The 15,742-nt window shown below is 37.9% G+C and overlaps 1 protein-coding gene across 7 annotated transcripts in view; it reads right to left on the bottom strand.

Moving 5' to 3' along the window:
- Positions 1–15,742, bottom strand: part of LTBP1 (latent transforming growth factor beta binding protein 1) — a 207,865-nt gene that overhangs the window by 19,813 nt on the left and 172,310 nt on the right. For all 7 annotated transcript variants that reach the window (XM_035320455.1, XM_035320458.1, XM_035320457.1 and 4 more), the window contains 5 exons: positions 14,656–14,781; positions 12,059–12,202; positions 5,211–5,393; positions 3,594–3,680; positions 276–404 (listed from right to left, as the gene is read on the bottom strand). In XM_035320455.1, the coding sequence (XP_035176346.1) occupies positions 276–404; positions 3,594–3,680; positions 5,211–5,393; positions 12,059–12,202; positions 14,656–14,781 (669 nt within the window). The remainder of the gene's footprint in view (positions 1–275; positions 405–3,593; positions 3,681–5,210; positions 5,394–12,058; positions 12,203–14,655; positions 14,782–15,742) is intronic.

Genomic DNA, 15,742 nt, shown 5'->3' with positions numbered 1-15,742 from the left:
TCCTGGGAACAATTTGCTGAAAAAGGAAGCAAATACAGCAAACTCTGCTCTACATGCCATTGCCATGTCAGCCTGAATTGCTGCCCAGCCAAGCAGACGGGAAGGGAAATGACCCAGTGCCTCTTAAAAAGCTGCTACTACAGGAGTCTGGAGGCCCTGTGTTCCTCCCCTTACTGGGAGTACCGCAGTTCTGATGGGAATTCTGCTGTACAAATCTGCTTGTTTTGCCCATCTGCATACCATTACAGTGACAAGACCACTTTAAATAAACTTACCAAAGCACTGGAGCTTAACAGGGTCATAGTATGTGCCCTGTTTGCAGTAGCACTCATAACCTGGCTGCGTATTCAAACAGAAGCCATTTTTACAGATTTCTTGTCCAAAGAGCTGGCATTCATCAGCATCTGTGAAGAAAACATTAAAAGCTGCATTATTATAATTAGCATGAGGCTGTGCAGAGGAGCAAGATCGAATAAAGCCTGTACATGTCTTTGTTCAAGCAAACAACACTGTAAACAGAGGGCCCCAGCAGCACCGATATCCACAGAAAAAACAAGCATGGTATGGAAGAGGCAATGGTGTGCAGATAGCCAGCACAGAAAAGGGAAAACTGGTGGACCACGACTTTCCTTTTCCCTTGTCAGAATCGCTCTTGTGGCATACACACAGTAGATAAACTGTCTGCAGGACAGAGGAAAGCCTGTGCCAGTGGGAAAGCCTGCAGGTCCCGTCTTCCCTTTGGTACCATGTCACTCTCAGCTCCAAGCAAAACAGATTTAAGACCATGGGCTGGCCTCTATCTTCCAATATTATTTGCTTTAGCCATGGGATTCCCACCATGAATCTAATCAAATCACATCATCTAACTACAAAACTAACTAAGCAGTTATGCTTAGGGACTTTGTGACTGCTTTCCTCTCTCCATGCAGTTTGGCGACTGCTGTGTGGTAGAGAATCCTCATATCTGCACTGCTTGTGACTTTGTTTTTAAGACCTGTGTAAAAAAAAATCAGTGGAGACTTCCCACCAGATAGGAATAATTGTGTCTGTTGCTAAATGTACGGCTGCAGCTACTAGAGCCACCAAGTGACAGCTGACAAAGGAAATCTATCACAGTTTCAAATGAGGCTAAATGTTTTCAGGGAGGTTTCACATCAACTGTATGCCAGCTCATACATACCTTTTCACAATTGTACACATTTTTTTCCAGCCCTGTATTTATGTATTTGTTGCTGTTGGAATTCCATTCACTTCCTTTTTTCCAACCTACTTTCATTTGCTAGACCTATTTGCTAGAATAGTCTGCTAAAACTAGGCTGGTATTATAAATGGCAAAAAAAAAAAAAAAAAAGCACAGTGTGATTCTCCTCTCAATACCAACTGTCTCATTCCACAGCCTTCTATAGACTATTCACCATTTACTCTGGGGCAGTATAGATTTTAGCCCCAAACAAAAGTTTTAAAGGTGAATTATTCAAATGCTTATTTCCCCAGAAGAACTGAAAGAGCTATAAAGCTATTTATTTTTATGGTCACTCTTCCAGCCACTAAGTGACTCCAAACATTAAATATTTCTTGTTTGCTAAGTTTGACTGTTTAGCAGCAAGAACAGTGCAAAGATTAATTAGAAATGTTCTTTGTTGCACGCCTGTCTTTTTGCTGTGGAACAAGGGTATGTGTCTGGGGAAACGTGGGAGAACCTGGGAGTAAAGTCAAAGAAGGCTAGCTGATGCTATTCACTTCTGACAGATAATGTCAAATAAGAAAATCAGAGCTGGTCCTACGAGCAGAAGATTACAGACAAAAGCAACAGAAACATGAGTTAGTGCAACAGAGAAAGATCACATTATTAAAAGTACTCCTCCATTTATTATCTGTCCTCTGTGCCGTTCCTAAGGTTATTACAAAATAAACTTATTGAAAACAGAAAAAGTCTTATTATGGCAATGATTCGTTGAAGATATTTCCAGATGCAGTATTTCCACACTTCAGTATTCATGGCAGCTAGAGATATTATCAACCCTGAGGTAGCACAACAAAAGCAATGCAGATTTTGTCTGAGATACATTTGGACATCCTGCGCACACAGCAAGTCCCAAATCCCCATTTGCAAAGATTACACAGAAATCTCTATAGAGATAAAGAACACACTTAAACAATCCCCAAATAAAAATACTCTCAGAGAATATTAGGTCCCTCAAGAGCAGCTCTGTGACAGTGTCCTGACTCGTCTAGATGTAAACTGTCAGCCTAGCAAACACCCACCCCCTGCTGCTATCCATCTCAGGTCTGCAGTCATCCCGTGACACTTTTACCCCATCTAAGCTGGAGGAGAAACAGACACCTCCAGAGAGTGGAGGTCTTACACAAGTACCCTATTTAAACGCCCACATGAGTTTGAATGAATCTGTGTATTAGTGCCTTATGATCTTCAGTATCTTTTTCAAGTCCCTGCAAGGTAAAGAGGTAGAATTTTCCTCATTTTGTAAAAAGCAAAGCAAGGTACAAAGAAATACTTGATGAGAATAACACAGAAATATATAAGTAGGGCAGAGAACTGAACTTAGCCATGGTCTACTCAGTAACTGGATAGGAAAACTGACCTAGCAGTGTACTAGTCAGTGAGGAAGGGTACTTCAAAAAAAGTACACATAAAAATCATTAGGAAAAAAATCTTTTCAGTCCTACCAGTTTTTGTCATCTCTCAGAATCAGGTCTGACAGAGCAATCATTTAGCTAGAAGCAACTCTGAAAAATGTTTATCTATCAACCATGTGATAGTATGCCTCTAATAATATTTAACTTTTAAAAACAGCAGTTTTTACTGCATATTTATGTGATGTGAATACACAGTAACTTCTACATAACGTTTTTGATTTGTAAAACAGTGATTCTAATAGGTACAAATATACAAAATTTGTATAGTTTTTTAAGTTACTGTAGTTACTATGTAACCCAAAGACAATATGTTGATTTCATTTTAGCTAATAAATGCAGTGTATTTACACCATATGCTGAAGAAAATTATTCTCGACAATTATTTATATGGATGGCTACTTCTCAAACTTAAAAAGGAATTTCACTGATCTAACTCTTCCTCTTAGTGATGGCAACTCCCCTTTGTCCACACCCACAGACTGTGTCATTCACATTTCCCTAGTCTTTTGTTCAGTAATTATACCATGAAGTTCAGTAATGAAAATGCCATTGCTGCAATTCTCTTCAGTTTTTATGTTCATCCTCACTTGTAGGTCTGATGTTTAACAACAATTTCTCTCTCCCAACTCATTTATCTACAAATTTGCATTCATAGATTTTCATATGGAAATGAGTATTTGAGATTTGTAGAACCAGCACCTATTCTTACGGTCTGTAGCACTTAACATAAATTAAACCAGAATATTACTGAGAGTGTACAATTAATATTCTAACTGTCCATCAAACAGTGATTTTCAGTAATGTTTCATATCACAAGCTGGCTTTGTCACCTTATAAAATTTGAATTAATATGTTTACTTTGCTGGCTCACATTTCCGGTCAATCAACTACCAGAACTTCTGAAATAATTAAACTTAATACAAGTCAGTACTGACCTTTGTAATTCTCAGCAAGAAGCCCGTAGGGTGATTCTCCAGAGGGAATGAAACCTTTCCCTTCAGGACACAAATCAGTAAATTCAGCTAGGAGAGAAGGAGAGAAAAAAAAAGATGCTGTTCAGAAAGTTACTTGTGTACATGTGTTTGTGGTGGTTTTACCGTGCTAGGCAGTTGAACACCACAACCGCTCTCTCACTTCTCAGCAGCAGACACAACACTGGTGTGATACCACTGCTGTTCTAGCTACAAGTGCAGAGCGCAGCACTGTATGGGCTGCTGCAGGGAAAAGTTAACATCCCAGCCAGACCCAGTACAGTGTTACATGTGTGTTTCAGGGTAGTCTGAGAAATCTGAGGCAACCTTTTGCCTTATTCACATCTATCAGGCAATCATGCACACCTTTAGATACATGGGGGATGTTGGTCACAGAATCAAAAAGGTTGGAAAAGACCTCCAAGGTCATCTGGTCTCACCATCCACATAACACCCAACTTTGCCCTCCCCTGGGTTTGCAGAGGTAGCTTTGAAAAGTAGAACTAGGGCAGCCAAACATCACAGAGCTCCAAGGAAAATAGTTTTCCTTGCTTCATGGCAGGAAAATATAATCCTTGCTATGTTTCATGGTGCTCTGCAGTTATAACAATACCAGTAGCCAAATTATCTTAATTAAAACTAGCATAAGCTATACTGCAAGCTGCAATCTAGACATACCCCAACTGAGATACAACCCCCTGTGCACATTCTTCAGGCCTTAAACAGTGAAAACACTAATTAACTGCACCAGGAGAACATGGTGTCGATTACAGAGGGAAATTATTTAAAGCGTCTTGGAGGCTCTACAGAATCAAGTAATCCTAACCAAGCAGAGAGAATCTTTTCTTAACACGTTTCACTACAGTTTTAGTGATTTTAAATTGCCGTTAAAACAGGAACTAAACAAGATGATACATATATGTGAAAAGTAATCTTTAGTATGTAATCTCAAAAAGTTTACACATGTTCTCTCTCACATGATTTCTTCCAGCTGGATACTGAATTTCAGCCATCATCGTTTATGTTTCAAGTACTGTTTTCAATATTTGTGACAACTATAGTATGGCTATGTTTTTCTAATTTAATACTTAGAGGTTAAACAATGGTCTGCAGACAACATGATTAATTGTATTGTTCAGTAAGTAGCAAAATGTAAAACTAATGTCATAATATACATCAGTAATTCATAGTGGTGTAGAAACAACAGTACAAAGAATAACTGCAGACTCAATAACATTGTAATGGTTACCTTTGTTTTCCAGCTTGAGGGAATAATCTAACTAAAATGTCATTAAAGCAGCTGGAAAAACCTTTTGTGACAATCCATCTTTGTTTAAACTCAGTTGGAGATAACGCTGCCCACTTTTATCCCTAGGGTAACTGCAGTGAAGCCAATGGATTTACACCAGATACGAAGTATTCCTACTGACTTTTCCTCTGTGAAGGTCTCCACAGGATAAACCATGCCTATATTTTACATGGGATTTAATGGGTAAGCCTTCTCTGATGGCAAAGCACGCTAATGTTAGCATAAACACAATGCTTCAAAATTTTACAAATGGATAGACAGCTTCCTCTTACCAGTTCCAAAGACAGGGCATGGGAAGATTTCACAGTTGTCACCCCAGCCAGCACCCAAAGTACAGCAGCATTCCTGTTTGGTTACATTAGACGTAAGCACATTGTCACAGAAATTAGCATCATTCAGATTGTAGTAGCACTCCTTCTTTCCATCTTCATGTTGATCAGTCTCTACTGGCAATTCTGAAAGAGAAAAGAGAATAACTATGTAAGATAACATGTGAAATACATCCTTTTTATAGGAGAATATGGAGAGCCATAATACCTCTGAGATTCACTACAGTGAAGAGCAGCATTGTCTAGTTAAGAAAATAGTTAAGCACAAATTTTGGTTCAACCTTTTTGTTCTTAGTATGAATGATGGGAATTTATAACAGTTCTTTTCCAGACTTACTCTCTAACTTGGCCAAAAATGGAATTCTTCCCATTTGCACTTCTCTCACTTTCAAGTGATGCATGAACTACCTGCTATCATGCTTAAGTACCTAACTATCATGTCCAACTTGATGCTTTCCATGTATGAATTCTGAAGCCCTTCACAGAAGTGAGCAAACCTCATTTTACAGATAAAGGAGCTAAGGCACAAACTGAAAAGGATGGATTCTCAAAAGAATGATTATTTCCTTTTAATTTCACTTGGAAGAAAGCACAGTCCGCACTTGAAAACAAGGCCTTCTACGATTTTCACAAAAGTAACTGTGACACTCCATGGTAAGTAGAGGAATATAATGCAGATGTTGAGGTAACTGACTCTGTGCTTTATTTTAAAATAGGCTTTACAGGCATCCAGCCAAGAAATAGTATTTTCTGCCTTCTGCAGTTCAGTGGGTCCTCTGATGATAAATGCAAGGACTGGAGGTAAAATACTCTTTTCCCTTAGATCCAAATAACAAACAAACTCTATTAATAATCAAAGACCTTTCTAAAGCAAGGTGCTCCTTAAGTACATGAAGGAGTGAGTCTGGAAAGAAATACATAGTTAAAGCTTCTGTATTTGCAGTATCCTGTCAATCTAACCTTGCACTTCCACAAAAATTCTCCTCAAGAGCTCAGAAGTAGAAACTATCACACGGAATTGTTATCCAAACCTAATGAATACAAAAAACTTTTCATAAGCCATCCATGAGGTAACAGAGTTGCTTATATTTATTAATCAAAACCAAAACTTTGTTCAGGAGCTTTAAATAGATCTTGAGGTGACTGGTTCATTTCCTTTTCTTTCGTGAAATTATTTACGTCTAGCACTTAACAAATATTTAAAAATATTTAAATTCATAAAAACCTACTACAAATTATTGCATATTGGCTGATTTTCCATTGTTTGAGATTTGTTCATTTCTTCTCAGCCTGTTGCACAATATAGCAAGCGGCAGTCAGTAGCACAACTCCAGGTGGGAATTAAAACTATTTTACACCTGAGTGACAGCGCGTTTCAAAATGCTAGAGTAGCAGTAAGACCCAAACAGTTGTGGCACATACTCTACCTTTGCCTTGCAGCTCTGTTTAAGAAAATATTCAAGGCTGGCCAGCTTACAAATCGTTGCATAGCTGGGAGTACCAAGTTCGAGTTGATCTTTCCATCTGCTCCTCCCTCTGGCTGTCTCATGGAGGTAAAGCTCAGGCTCTCTATGCCAGATATAGAATGGGTCTTTTCTCTAGTCCCAACCACATTAAAAATAATGTCTGTGAGGTGGGAACTCGGAGCTAGTGATTGTCCAAAAGATGCAGAAGGAATTAAATAAACTCCAGCTCATTACCTCAGGCCTGTTATCCCTGCCTACCCTCATTTGCCCGAGCTGATGAGGCAAGGCAACTTTACTGAGCATGCAAATACTAGATTTACTTTGAGAAAAGCAGGTTTAATTTTTTTTTTTGCAATAGTATGAACGTGTGCAATAGTTCTTTGGCTTCTCATTCCAAACAGACAATTGGATTTATTTCTATTTTCCTCAGAAAAATGACTGTGTCTGTTTCTGGAGATTGAGGGGCTGGCAGACACCTCCATTCAAATTTAGTACAATGTTGCCACCTACAAGGCGAATTTTCCTTTGCTCTTTTGCCAGTATAGCTAAGCTGTACATTAAAGGAAACACCCAGCTGAGTGCTTATTTCATCTTTGTTAGTTTAGTCTGTGGTCTCCCCTCGTCAGATAATTACAATTTTCCATAATGTGCTGAATTTCATAAAGTACAGTGGTTTTGTGGTATCAGCTGCTATCCAATAGGAGCTAAGTTAAAGCTATCGTGTGTCACAGAAACTCAACTGAACTAAATCTGTTATTCCAAGGTGAGAGAGTGGTACTCGAGCCACCAAATTATACATTTTCCTTGGCCATTTGCCACCTGTCTAACTGAATCAAAGCCAAACGCTTAACCAGGAGAAAAAAGCATGGCAATTTTCACGCTGTTTACTGGCAAGAGAACAGCAGAAGCTGCCTCGGGAGGAAGGGGGAAATCTCCTCGTGCGATTGTTTATTCCCATTTTACGTATGATGTGTTGGTTTCTCCTCCCATTATCTGTTCAGCAGCTTAAAAGTCTGTTGTTTACACAGCTGTGACTGAGGGTTAGTCAAGCAGGCGTCATGAATGTTTGGAAAGCAAATGAGACACAAATCTTTATTATTATTATTATTTTTTAACCAAGACCAGTCTGTGTCTACAAGCTTATAATTTCTTTCATACACTATTAACCATTTAGCTAACTGGTTGTTTCTGAAAGTAGTTTTACTAAATATTTTGACCAAATATGATAGGAAATTGATACTTATTTTTTCATATAATTGGTTCTTTCAGGTGTTTTGTTGTTGTTAGAAAACGTAAAATATCTCTACTTCAGGCACTCTGGTAAAGTAACAATTTTATCAGGTTATTAAAATGTCTGTTACATTAACAGCCTAGAAGAGAGGTTCTATATAGCTGCTGCTAGATTGCACTATGAAATACTAATTAGAAATAGATTAATATGCCTTAACATAACTTCGATCCAACAATATGTTTCAGCATGTGACTGATGCAAAAATGTGCATTAGTGTTATAGGATTCAGTGGATGATCAGGATATTAGTATATGCTTAGACTTCAGCATACATTCATACATTTGCCTAGGTAATGGCCTGAATCACAGTGATGTGTGAAAAACAAACAAACAAACCACACACAGAGAGAGCTGACAGGACCTTAAATATTGCAACCCTGTACCACTGCTTCTTATTCACAGTTGGAATCAGTAAGATGGTTCCTAAAGTGAAAATCACCATAACAAGTTTATGACTTCTAAAACCTCAGCAAAGACCCTGGTGACTCTGAGCAAATGGCTTGAGTAACATCTTTCTGAACTTGATCTTAAAAAACACAGTAAAAATGTAATGGTATGTGCCTACAGTCAGGGTGCACTCTTACAGATTTCTCACCTGGCTCCACATATTGCAAGCTATAACATGTAACGTGTGTGTGTGTGGTGTATGTCCAGAGACATGTATACACACAATTCAGGAACTGCATGTTTAAAAACGGTTTCTAAGACCACATTCATGCATGACAAATTCAAATTGTGATTTAGCTTAGAAAAACAGGAACATATCCCGGTTAAAAAAATAACAGGAGCATGAAGAGTTCCCCTTAAAGTTTTAAAACAGAACATTAAAATTTAGAAAGTTTAGTATTCAGGCACAAAATTTCTAGCTTTGAGACAGCTTTAGGATCAGATTTATTGGTAGCCTTTTTTCTTTTTTCTTTTGTGTGTGTGTGTGTATGTGTATGGTAGCAGTTGGTTAGATTGGAGGGGATTTATTTTGTTTTAATATAAACCAGTCTAGGAAAGATTCGTACCATGTTTGGACACCAAATCTGTGATTTTTATTTATAAATCTTAGTAAAATACTGTTAACCATCTTGCCCTAAAGAACTGATCACATTTCATGTAGCCATGAGAAAATGTCTAAATTAGCCGTAGGAGGGCCCAAGTAGCTTAGGGGAGTTGTCTCACTGAAATCCTTTGATAGCCTAAACTGTAATCTAAAACTTCTGATCTTACTGACCTTTCTGTACATAGGCCAGATTCCTGCTGATATAGTTACATTTACACATATGCTTATTCAGAAATAATTAACTATGTTAATAAGGAATATTACTCCAACTGCATTCAGCTTGGTACTTGCTACAAGTTCATAATAAATGGCCTTAGAAATCTTGTTAAAGAATAAATCAGAATACTCAGTAATCCAAAGCAAGCATCTTCTTTTTTTTAGGCACAAAGAGGTACAGAAGTACACAATAACTATTTCTTTCCTCCTTTTTCTTTTCTTTTCTTTTCCTCTTTCTTAACTGTTTGTTATATTTTGTGAATGGCAGGGCAGACAGGAGGGGAATAACACAATCAAACCTAGCACAATTACTCTTTTTTGTTACTTGAATATGACAATATGGGGTAGATCTCCCAATACATACAATGAGAGGGTTGCTTCAGGACACAGCTAACAGATGAATTTCCAAGTGAAATCTAAACAGAAGGAAGTACCTAGACCCCTAAAAGTAAATAAAGAAAAAACATGAACACGCTATTCCACAAAGGAACCACATGCAAAGAAGTTCCCAAATTAAAGTAGCATTTAAATAATTTTCACCCATTTTTAGAAATGGCATCCTATTTCCACCTGGAATGAGGTGCACAGACATCTCTTTATGCGCAAAATGAGAAATAAGAAAAAGCTGAGTAAACCACACTGAACTACAGATCAGATATCTGCAACAGGATAACAGATAAAATTCCTCCTTTCTCAAAATAGGCATGATGCAACCTAGTGCTGACAGATGATGCTCACATGCACTACAGAGGCTCTTGAAGCACTGCACATGACTGGAGTATGTGGTTTGCCAACACTTTGCGATGTATGGCTCTTCCATCACTACTTGCAGGGAGGTAGCAAGCTATTCCTATATGATCATGCTGCAGCTGGTTAATGGGGAAGGGTTGAAGTATTCACTGTTGGGCAAACCAACATAGCTGTTGTTGCCTATCCTGCAGTGACCACATGGAGCTCCTGCCCACTTACAGAGAAAAAGACTGTTTTTATTTCCTCTTCAGTTGGAAGCTGCACAAGGGCCACCCATTTGTTCCCAGAATGAGACAGGAACAAGTTAAATGAGCAGATGTAGGAGAATGAAGAGCAAATTGTCAGCTCTTGAAATATCTAATACAGAGAAACACAGGGCAGTGTCACCACTTGACTCAGTCCCTGAGATCTTCAGAAGCAGAAACCTATTTATAAGAGGAAAAAGAGAAGAGGAAGAGGAAGAGGGGAGAAAACAACAAGCAAGGCTATAGGATGTACAGGAAAGAAAATGCTTTTTGAACTAATGGTAATCCTCTCCTCCTTTTACTTTGGAAGACAAGTAGTAACAGCTCTGCAGTACTGTCACTTTTCTTTATTCTAGTTCATGAGCATATGATGTGAAGAACATTACACTGAGTCCTAATTTGCATGCCTTCCAGTCTCCTATGTGAGATCTTCCTCCTTGATGATCTAATCAGAGAAGAGACAAAGGTGAAGCATGTGCTCTGTTAGGGCCCAATGAATGCTGGAGGGGAAGGAAGAATGGCTTCTTCCAAACCAATTGCAGCAAAGCTATGCTGATGAGAACAAAATGGAGCTAGTACTGACACTAGAGTACTCATCTGTTCATAGTGCAATTGGCCACACTGTAGGTTATTTCATCCCGTCCCTCCCACTAGTAACAATTGGGTATGTCCTTTAATGCTCCCAGAACTTGACTTCTTTTTACCATGCTCAGGTGGCTCTGCTAACTTTGTCTTTGGTTTTGTTTCAACCAGTAGCTGAATTCACCCAAGAACCACCCCCTCACAGTACCAAAACAATGATGTCATTCATATCTGCAGATCTTGAGAATATAATTCAAATACTCTGAAAGAATTGCAAATGCTACTACTTCAGTTATCATCAGTTACCACCTAAGCTAATTTGCTTCATGATGGAAAGGTACTGCAACATTGCAAGAACTACTTGCAAACAGGAATGGAGGTAGTGCCACTGGGCATTGCTTTTCTGCCTCAGCCATCTTTTTTTTTTTTTTCATTCCTGTAAGTCCAAATCATTCTGATAATATTTTGCAAAAGTTTCAGTTTGTCAGTCAGCTGTTAATGATATTTCACAGGCAACATCTTGAGTGCTTCTGAGTGCTACATTCAACGATCTAAATACGTGGGTCACAGATGTTTCAGCCTTGTAAACAAGTTGAAATACCATGAGTGAGAGGAGAAAATAGCCACAGCTACTTAAGCTGTGGAGTCTGCATCCTGGCAGAAGAGACAGTTTTTCTGAAGTTTTCCAGAGGCTAGATCTGTATGCAGTGTAAGAACAAATTAAGAAAATACCAAGATTTGCATTCCAGAGAGGAATGTGCACATTAATTCCTTCATTTCTTGTACTCTGCTGCTCCTTATCAAGGTCTTGTTCTATCCAGACTAGATCAGTGTAAAAATTTAGAGACAACTTTGAGAGTTCTAAATTCATTTTTAATTAATGTATTTCTGGTAGTATTTGCAACATCCAAAACACCTGAATGAAACCTCAAAAGTTCTTTACGATGAATTACTCAGAAAAACAGGACAAAAGATGGAGTAAAAAAGGAAGGGGAAGCACACAATGTGACCGACAACTCAGTGTTTTGTCTTTCAGTTTTCCAAACTACTGTTTCTGAGGACTCATATTAGTACAACATAATGCTATGAGAAGACCACTACAAGACCATTTCCACCGACTTTACCTTTGCATAGGTTATATGTTCAGTAGAAATCATGACAAGCATGCAAAAAAATCTGCTGGTATTTTACCTGGTGAGGTACGGAAGCGACACTGTCCGGTCATTGGATCATATTCCTGGTTTTCATCAGAACACAGGCACAGGAAAGAACCATCGACGTTTTCACAGAGGGCTTCGCCACATACCCCACTCAGCATTTCACATTCATTCACATCTGGGGAAAAAGGCCAAAACATAAATCGATTCAGACCCACTGCTGACAGTTTGTTCTTTTATCTGCTGTATCTGTGCCAATATTGTCTGCCAGATTACAGATGTGATCTCTGGGGAAAGATTAAAAACTCACTAATGCCTAAGTGGATTCATAAACAAGTAGTTAGGCCCTTTGAAACACAGGTACCTGAAAGCCACAGTACACTTCATAAAAATATTGGTGCTGATTAGGTGCTGCTTGTAGACTGGAACACCAGCTTTCTCCCTCTCTCCCTCCCTCTCTCTCTCTCTCTCTCTTTTTCTTTCTTTCTCTTTCTTTTTCTTTCTTTTCTTTCTCTCTTTCTTTCTTTCTCTCTTTCTCTCTCTCCTTCCCTCCTTCCCTTCCTTCTTTTCCCCCCTTTTTCTTTAGGTTTCATTTTTAAATACTTGCTTTTCTTTGTTTCTAGGGATTTAAGATTCAAGCTCATTTCATTTGTTTTCTTAAGAGCTACTTTATCCGAACTTGTTCTCTTTATTATCAAACTTCCACTAAATCCAGGGAGTGAAACAAGTAGGCTTTGGGGTAATTCAGAGTGCAAAATGAAAACAGAATCCCTTTTTTTCCCCTCAAAATCCCTTTTTTCTCATGAACGCTCGCTGAATAGTGAACTCCACTCGCACCTCCCTCTACTGCACCTCCCTTTATGCAAGTCCTCACAGGCTGCTTTGCAACCCACAAAGTTTATTCCTGGGAGAGCCCCTGCAGAACAGTGCAAATTTCCTATCCCACATTTAGATGCTCCAAACTACTCATAACTGTGACTGGCCAAGTACAAAAAAAAAAAAAAAAAAAAAAAAAAAGATGAAAAAAAGATTTATTTTTTTTTAACTTGGATTCTATATAACTGCTAGTCTACCCTGAAATGCTTTCAATTGATGGGAGAGTTGTCTGCTGTTTAAATAAGGGTTATGAAATATTCTTAGGATGACTTAAGTTTACTCCATTTCAGGTTGCTAAAGTTTTGAACCTTTTTTACCTTTGAAAATCTACTTAGTCTTTTTACTAATGCCAGAATATGAAAATTATAATTTGTATACCACAAACTAGAAATATCTTTAATTGAGTAGGGTTTAAAGTATAGCTTGTGAGGCAATATTTTATCCTTTTTACTTCTTATCCAGAAATAATGAAAACCTAGTTATATGACTTAATGTTGATTTTTGTGTGTTTTTATATTTAATTTATGGTTTGCTCAGAAAATGTACTTAGGTTTTTCTTTATCTTTTCGTTAGATTCCTATCAATAAGGAAGAAGTCATCTTTGAAGAATATTGCCTGGCCAGGAATTATAAATACTGATCTTTTTCCTAAAACTGTTTTGCTGGATAACTAGCATCAAAATTTGTAAGATCATTTTATAATTTCCCACCATATTCTTGAGATCATATGTATTAAATAAAATAAAAACTGAGAAATGATGACTCAAAATTTAGTTTTACACCAGCTTTTACTTTTTTTTTTCTTTCTTTGCTTAATTGGTTTTCACCTGTGAAAAATCACATATGCATCGGTACGTTGTAAACTAAGTGCTAAATGACAAGAAAAAAAATAGAAATAAACTATTTAATATATTAGAAAACAGATATAAACTCTCCTGTACAACTTCTAATTCCTCCTTTCTGTTCAGTATTCCATTTAGGCCTATGCTCCTGGTAAATGTGTTTCATCCTGACTCTGATTCATTGCTTAATGAATACCTTTCCTTGATCTGGTACTAATTTTATAATAGAAACTTGTGCTGCCTCAGATGGTTCTCAGGTCCAACCATCACTATTAACAACCGATACTGAAGCCTATTACTTACAAAATAAACATGCACTATTTACACATTTACAAAAATCTTATGTCTGTTCACAGTGCTAGGTATCTTTCTTGGAGTTTGAAGCCAATGTTAAAATGTGTTCAAATACAATGTGCACAGGGAGGTGTGCCGTCTAATTCAGACTGGCTGTACCACATGCCAGACTTTATTTCCTGTAGGAGGTAGTACAGACTTCTGGTTATTCAGTTAAGAGACTAAACAGATGTAGCATTTAAGTAGGCTAAAGCATTAAATTCAATCTGTTACAATTTATGTTTGCGAATGGTTCTGACATGCAGAAGCAGTGGGTTTTCTTGTGTTACTTTTTTTTTTTTTTTTTTAAGAGAGAAAATGAGTGGCTCAGCTTATTTGCTGTTGATTTCCATTCAATCCTAATAACAGGTTCTTATTAAGTGGCTACACAGTTAGGTTTCCACCTGGCACAGAGTTCAGTGAGTAAAGCACAGCTCAACTTCACTACTACGTGGCCCAACTTGAACAAAAAAATTATTGAAAATAAAAATGTTCTTGTGAAGAAATGCATTTTGCATATAAGCTGCTTTTTTTGCTCACTAGAACCTTGCAGGAGTGACCCATTACATGTAGAAACTCACCTGTACAACCTTGCCCATCCTGTGCATCCTGATACCCCTGGTAACAGAGGCAGCGATAGGAGCCATCCATATTTTCACAGAACCCATGACTGCCACACAGTGTGCCATTCACACATTCATCAATATCTGCAAAGAAGAATTTAACATCAGACAGGCAATGTCAATGTGACAAAGGCAGACACTCATGAAGAGTGCAGAAAAACAACAGATGGGCTGTTCTTGCAAACAGACACAGTGCTCTCTCTATACACTGGAAACGAACACACAAAGGACAGATATAAAAAAATAAAGTAAGAGCATGTGCAATTTTGATGATTGTTTCAGTGTTAATTTCACAGGAAATATCTCATGTCAGACAATGATTTTTGTCAACTGCCTTCTACCTGTTTCACCAACCTGCCCAATCATAGCATGATGCCATGTGTCACAGAGTAAGACATAATTTAAATGTGGCCATCTCTTCCTTCAAATTTCCTACAGGTTCTGCCAGCGGAGCATTACACAGTCAACAACATGCATGAAACTGAACCCCCTGTGCAAGAAGAGCTTAAGAGTACAGTTATATCCCTTGTGTAGAAGTGCTGAATGTGGGCAAAAGAGTTTATGTGGTGCTTAGAAGAGCTTGCTCAGATCTCATTCTGGCTCTTTAAAGAGAAGAGAATTTCATGGTGCATGTGGTAAGTAGGTACAGACCAAAAATTCTGGCTTTAATCCTTTAGGTTTACACATCTGAATAATGTTATTCACGTAGACAAAGAAACTACAATGCTTGTATGCTTTCTATACTCATCCTTTCATTTGTAGTTCCCATTTGTGGTTTGCAGGTCTTACAAGTAAAAGTCACTGCTTAAGTCTGTTCTTTGACTCGGCTGCCCACCAGCCTATAATCACAGAATCATAACAAAGCAGAGTTGCTTGTGGCAGAACGTGGTTTATTTTTGTAAGTGTATTATAAGCATGAGGAATATATTATTTTTATCTTCACTTGAATTAAGACCTAAAACCAAGGCCTTGACCATTGTTTAAGATGTTAACGTGTGTTTTTTCAGGAGGAAGAACATTAACTCAGAAAACTGGGAACCTGCCA

The sequence above is a fragment of the Oxyura jamaicensis genome, chromosome 3 (genome assembly GCF_011077185.1).
Source record: "Oxyura jamaicensis isolate SHBP4307 breed ruddy duck chromosome 3, BPBGC_Ojam_1.0, whole genome shotgun sequence".
NCBI classification, from domain to species: Eukaryota; Metazoa; Chordata; class Aves; order Anseriformes; family Anatidae; genus Oxyura; species Oxyura jamaicensis.
Note: the sequence above shows the minus strand (reverse complement) of the source record. Positions and strands in the feature narration are given on the sequence as shown.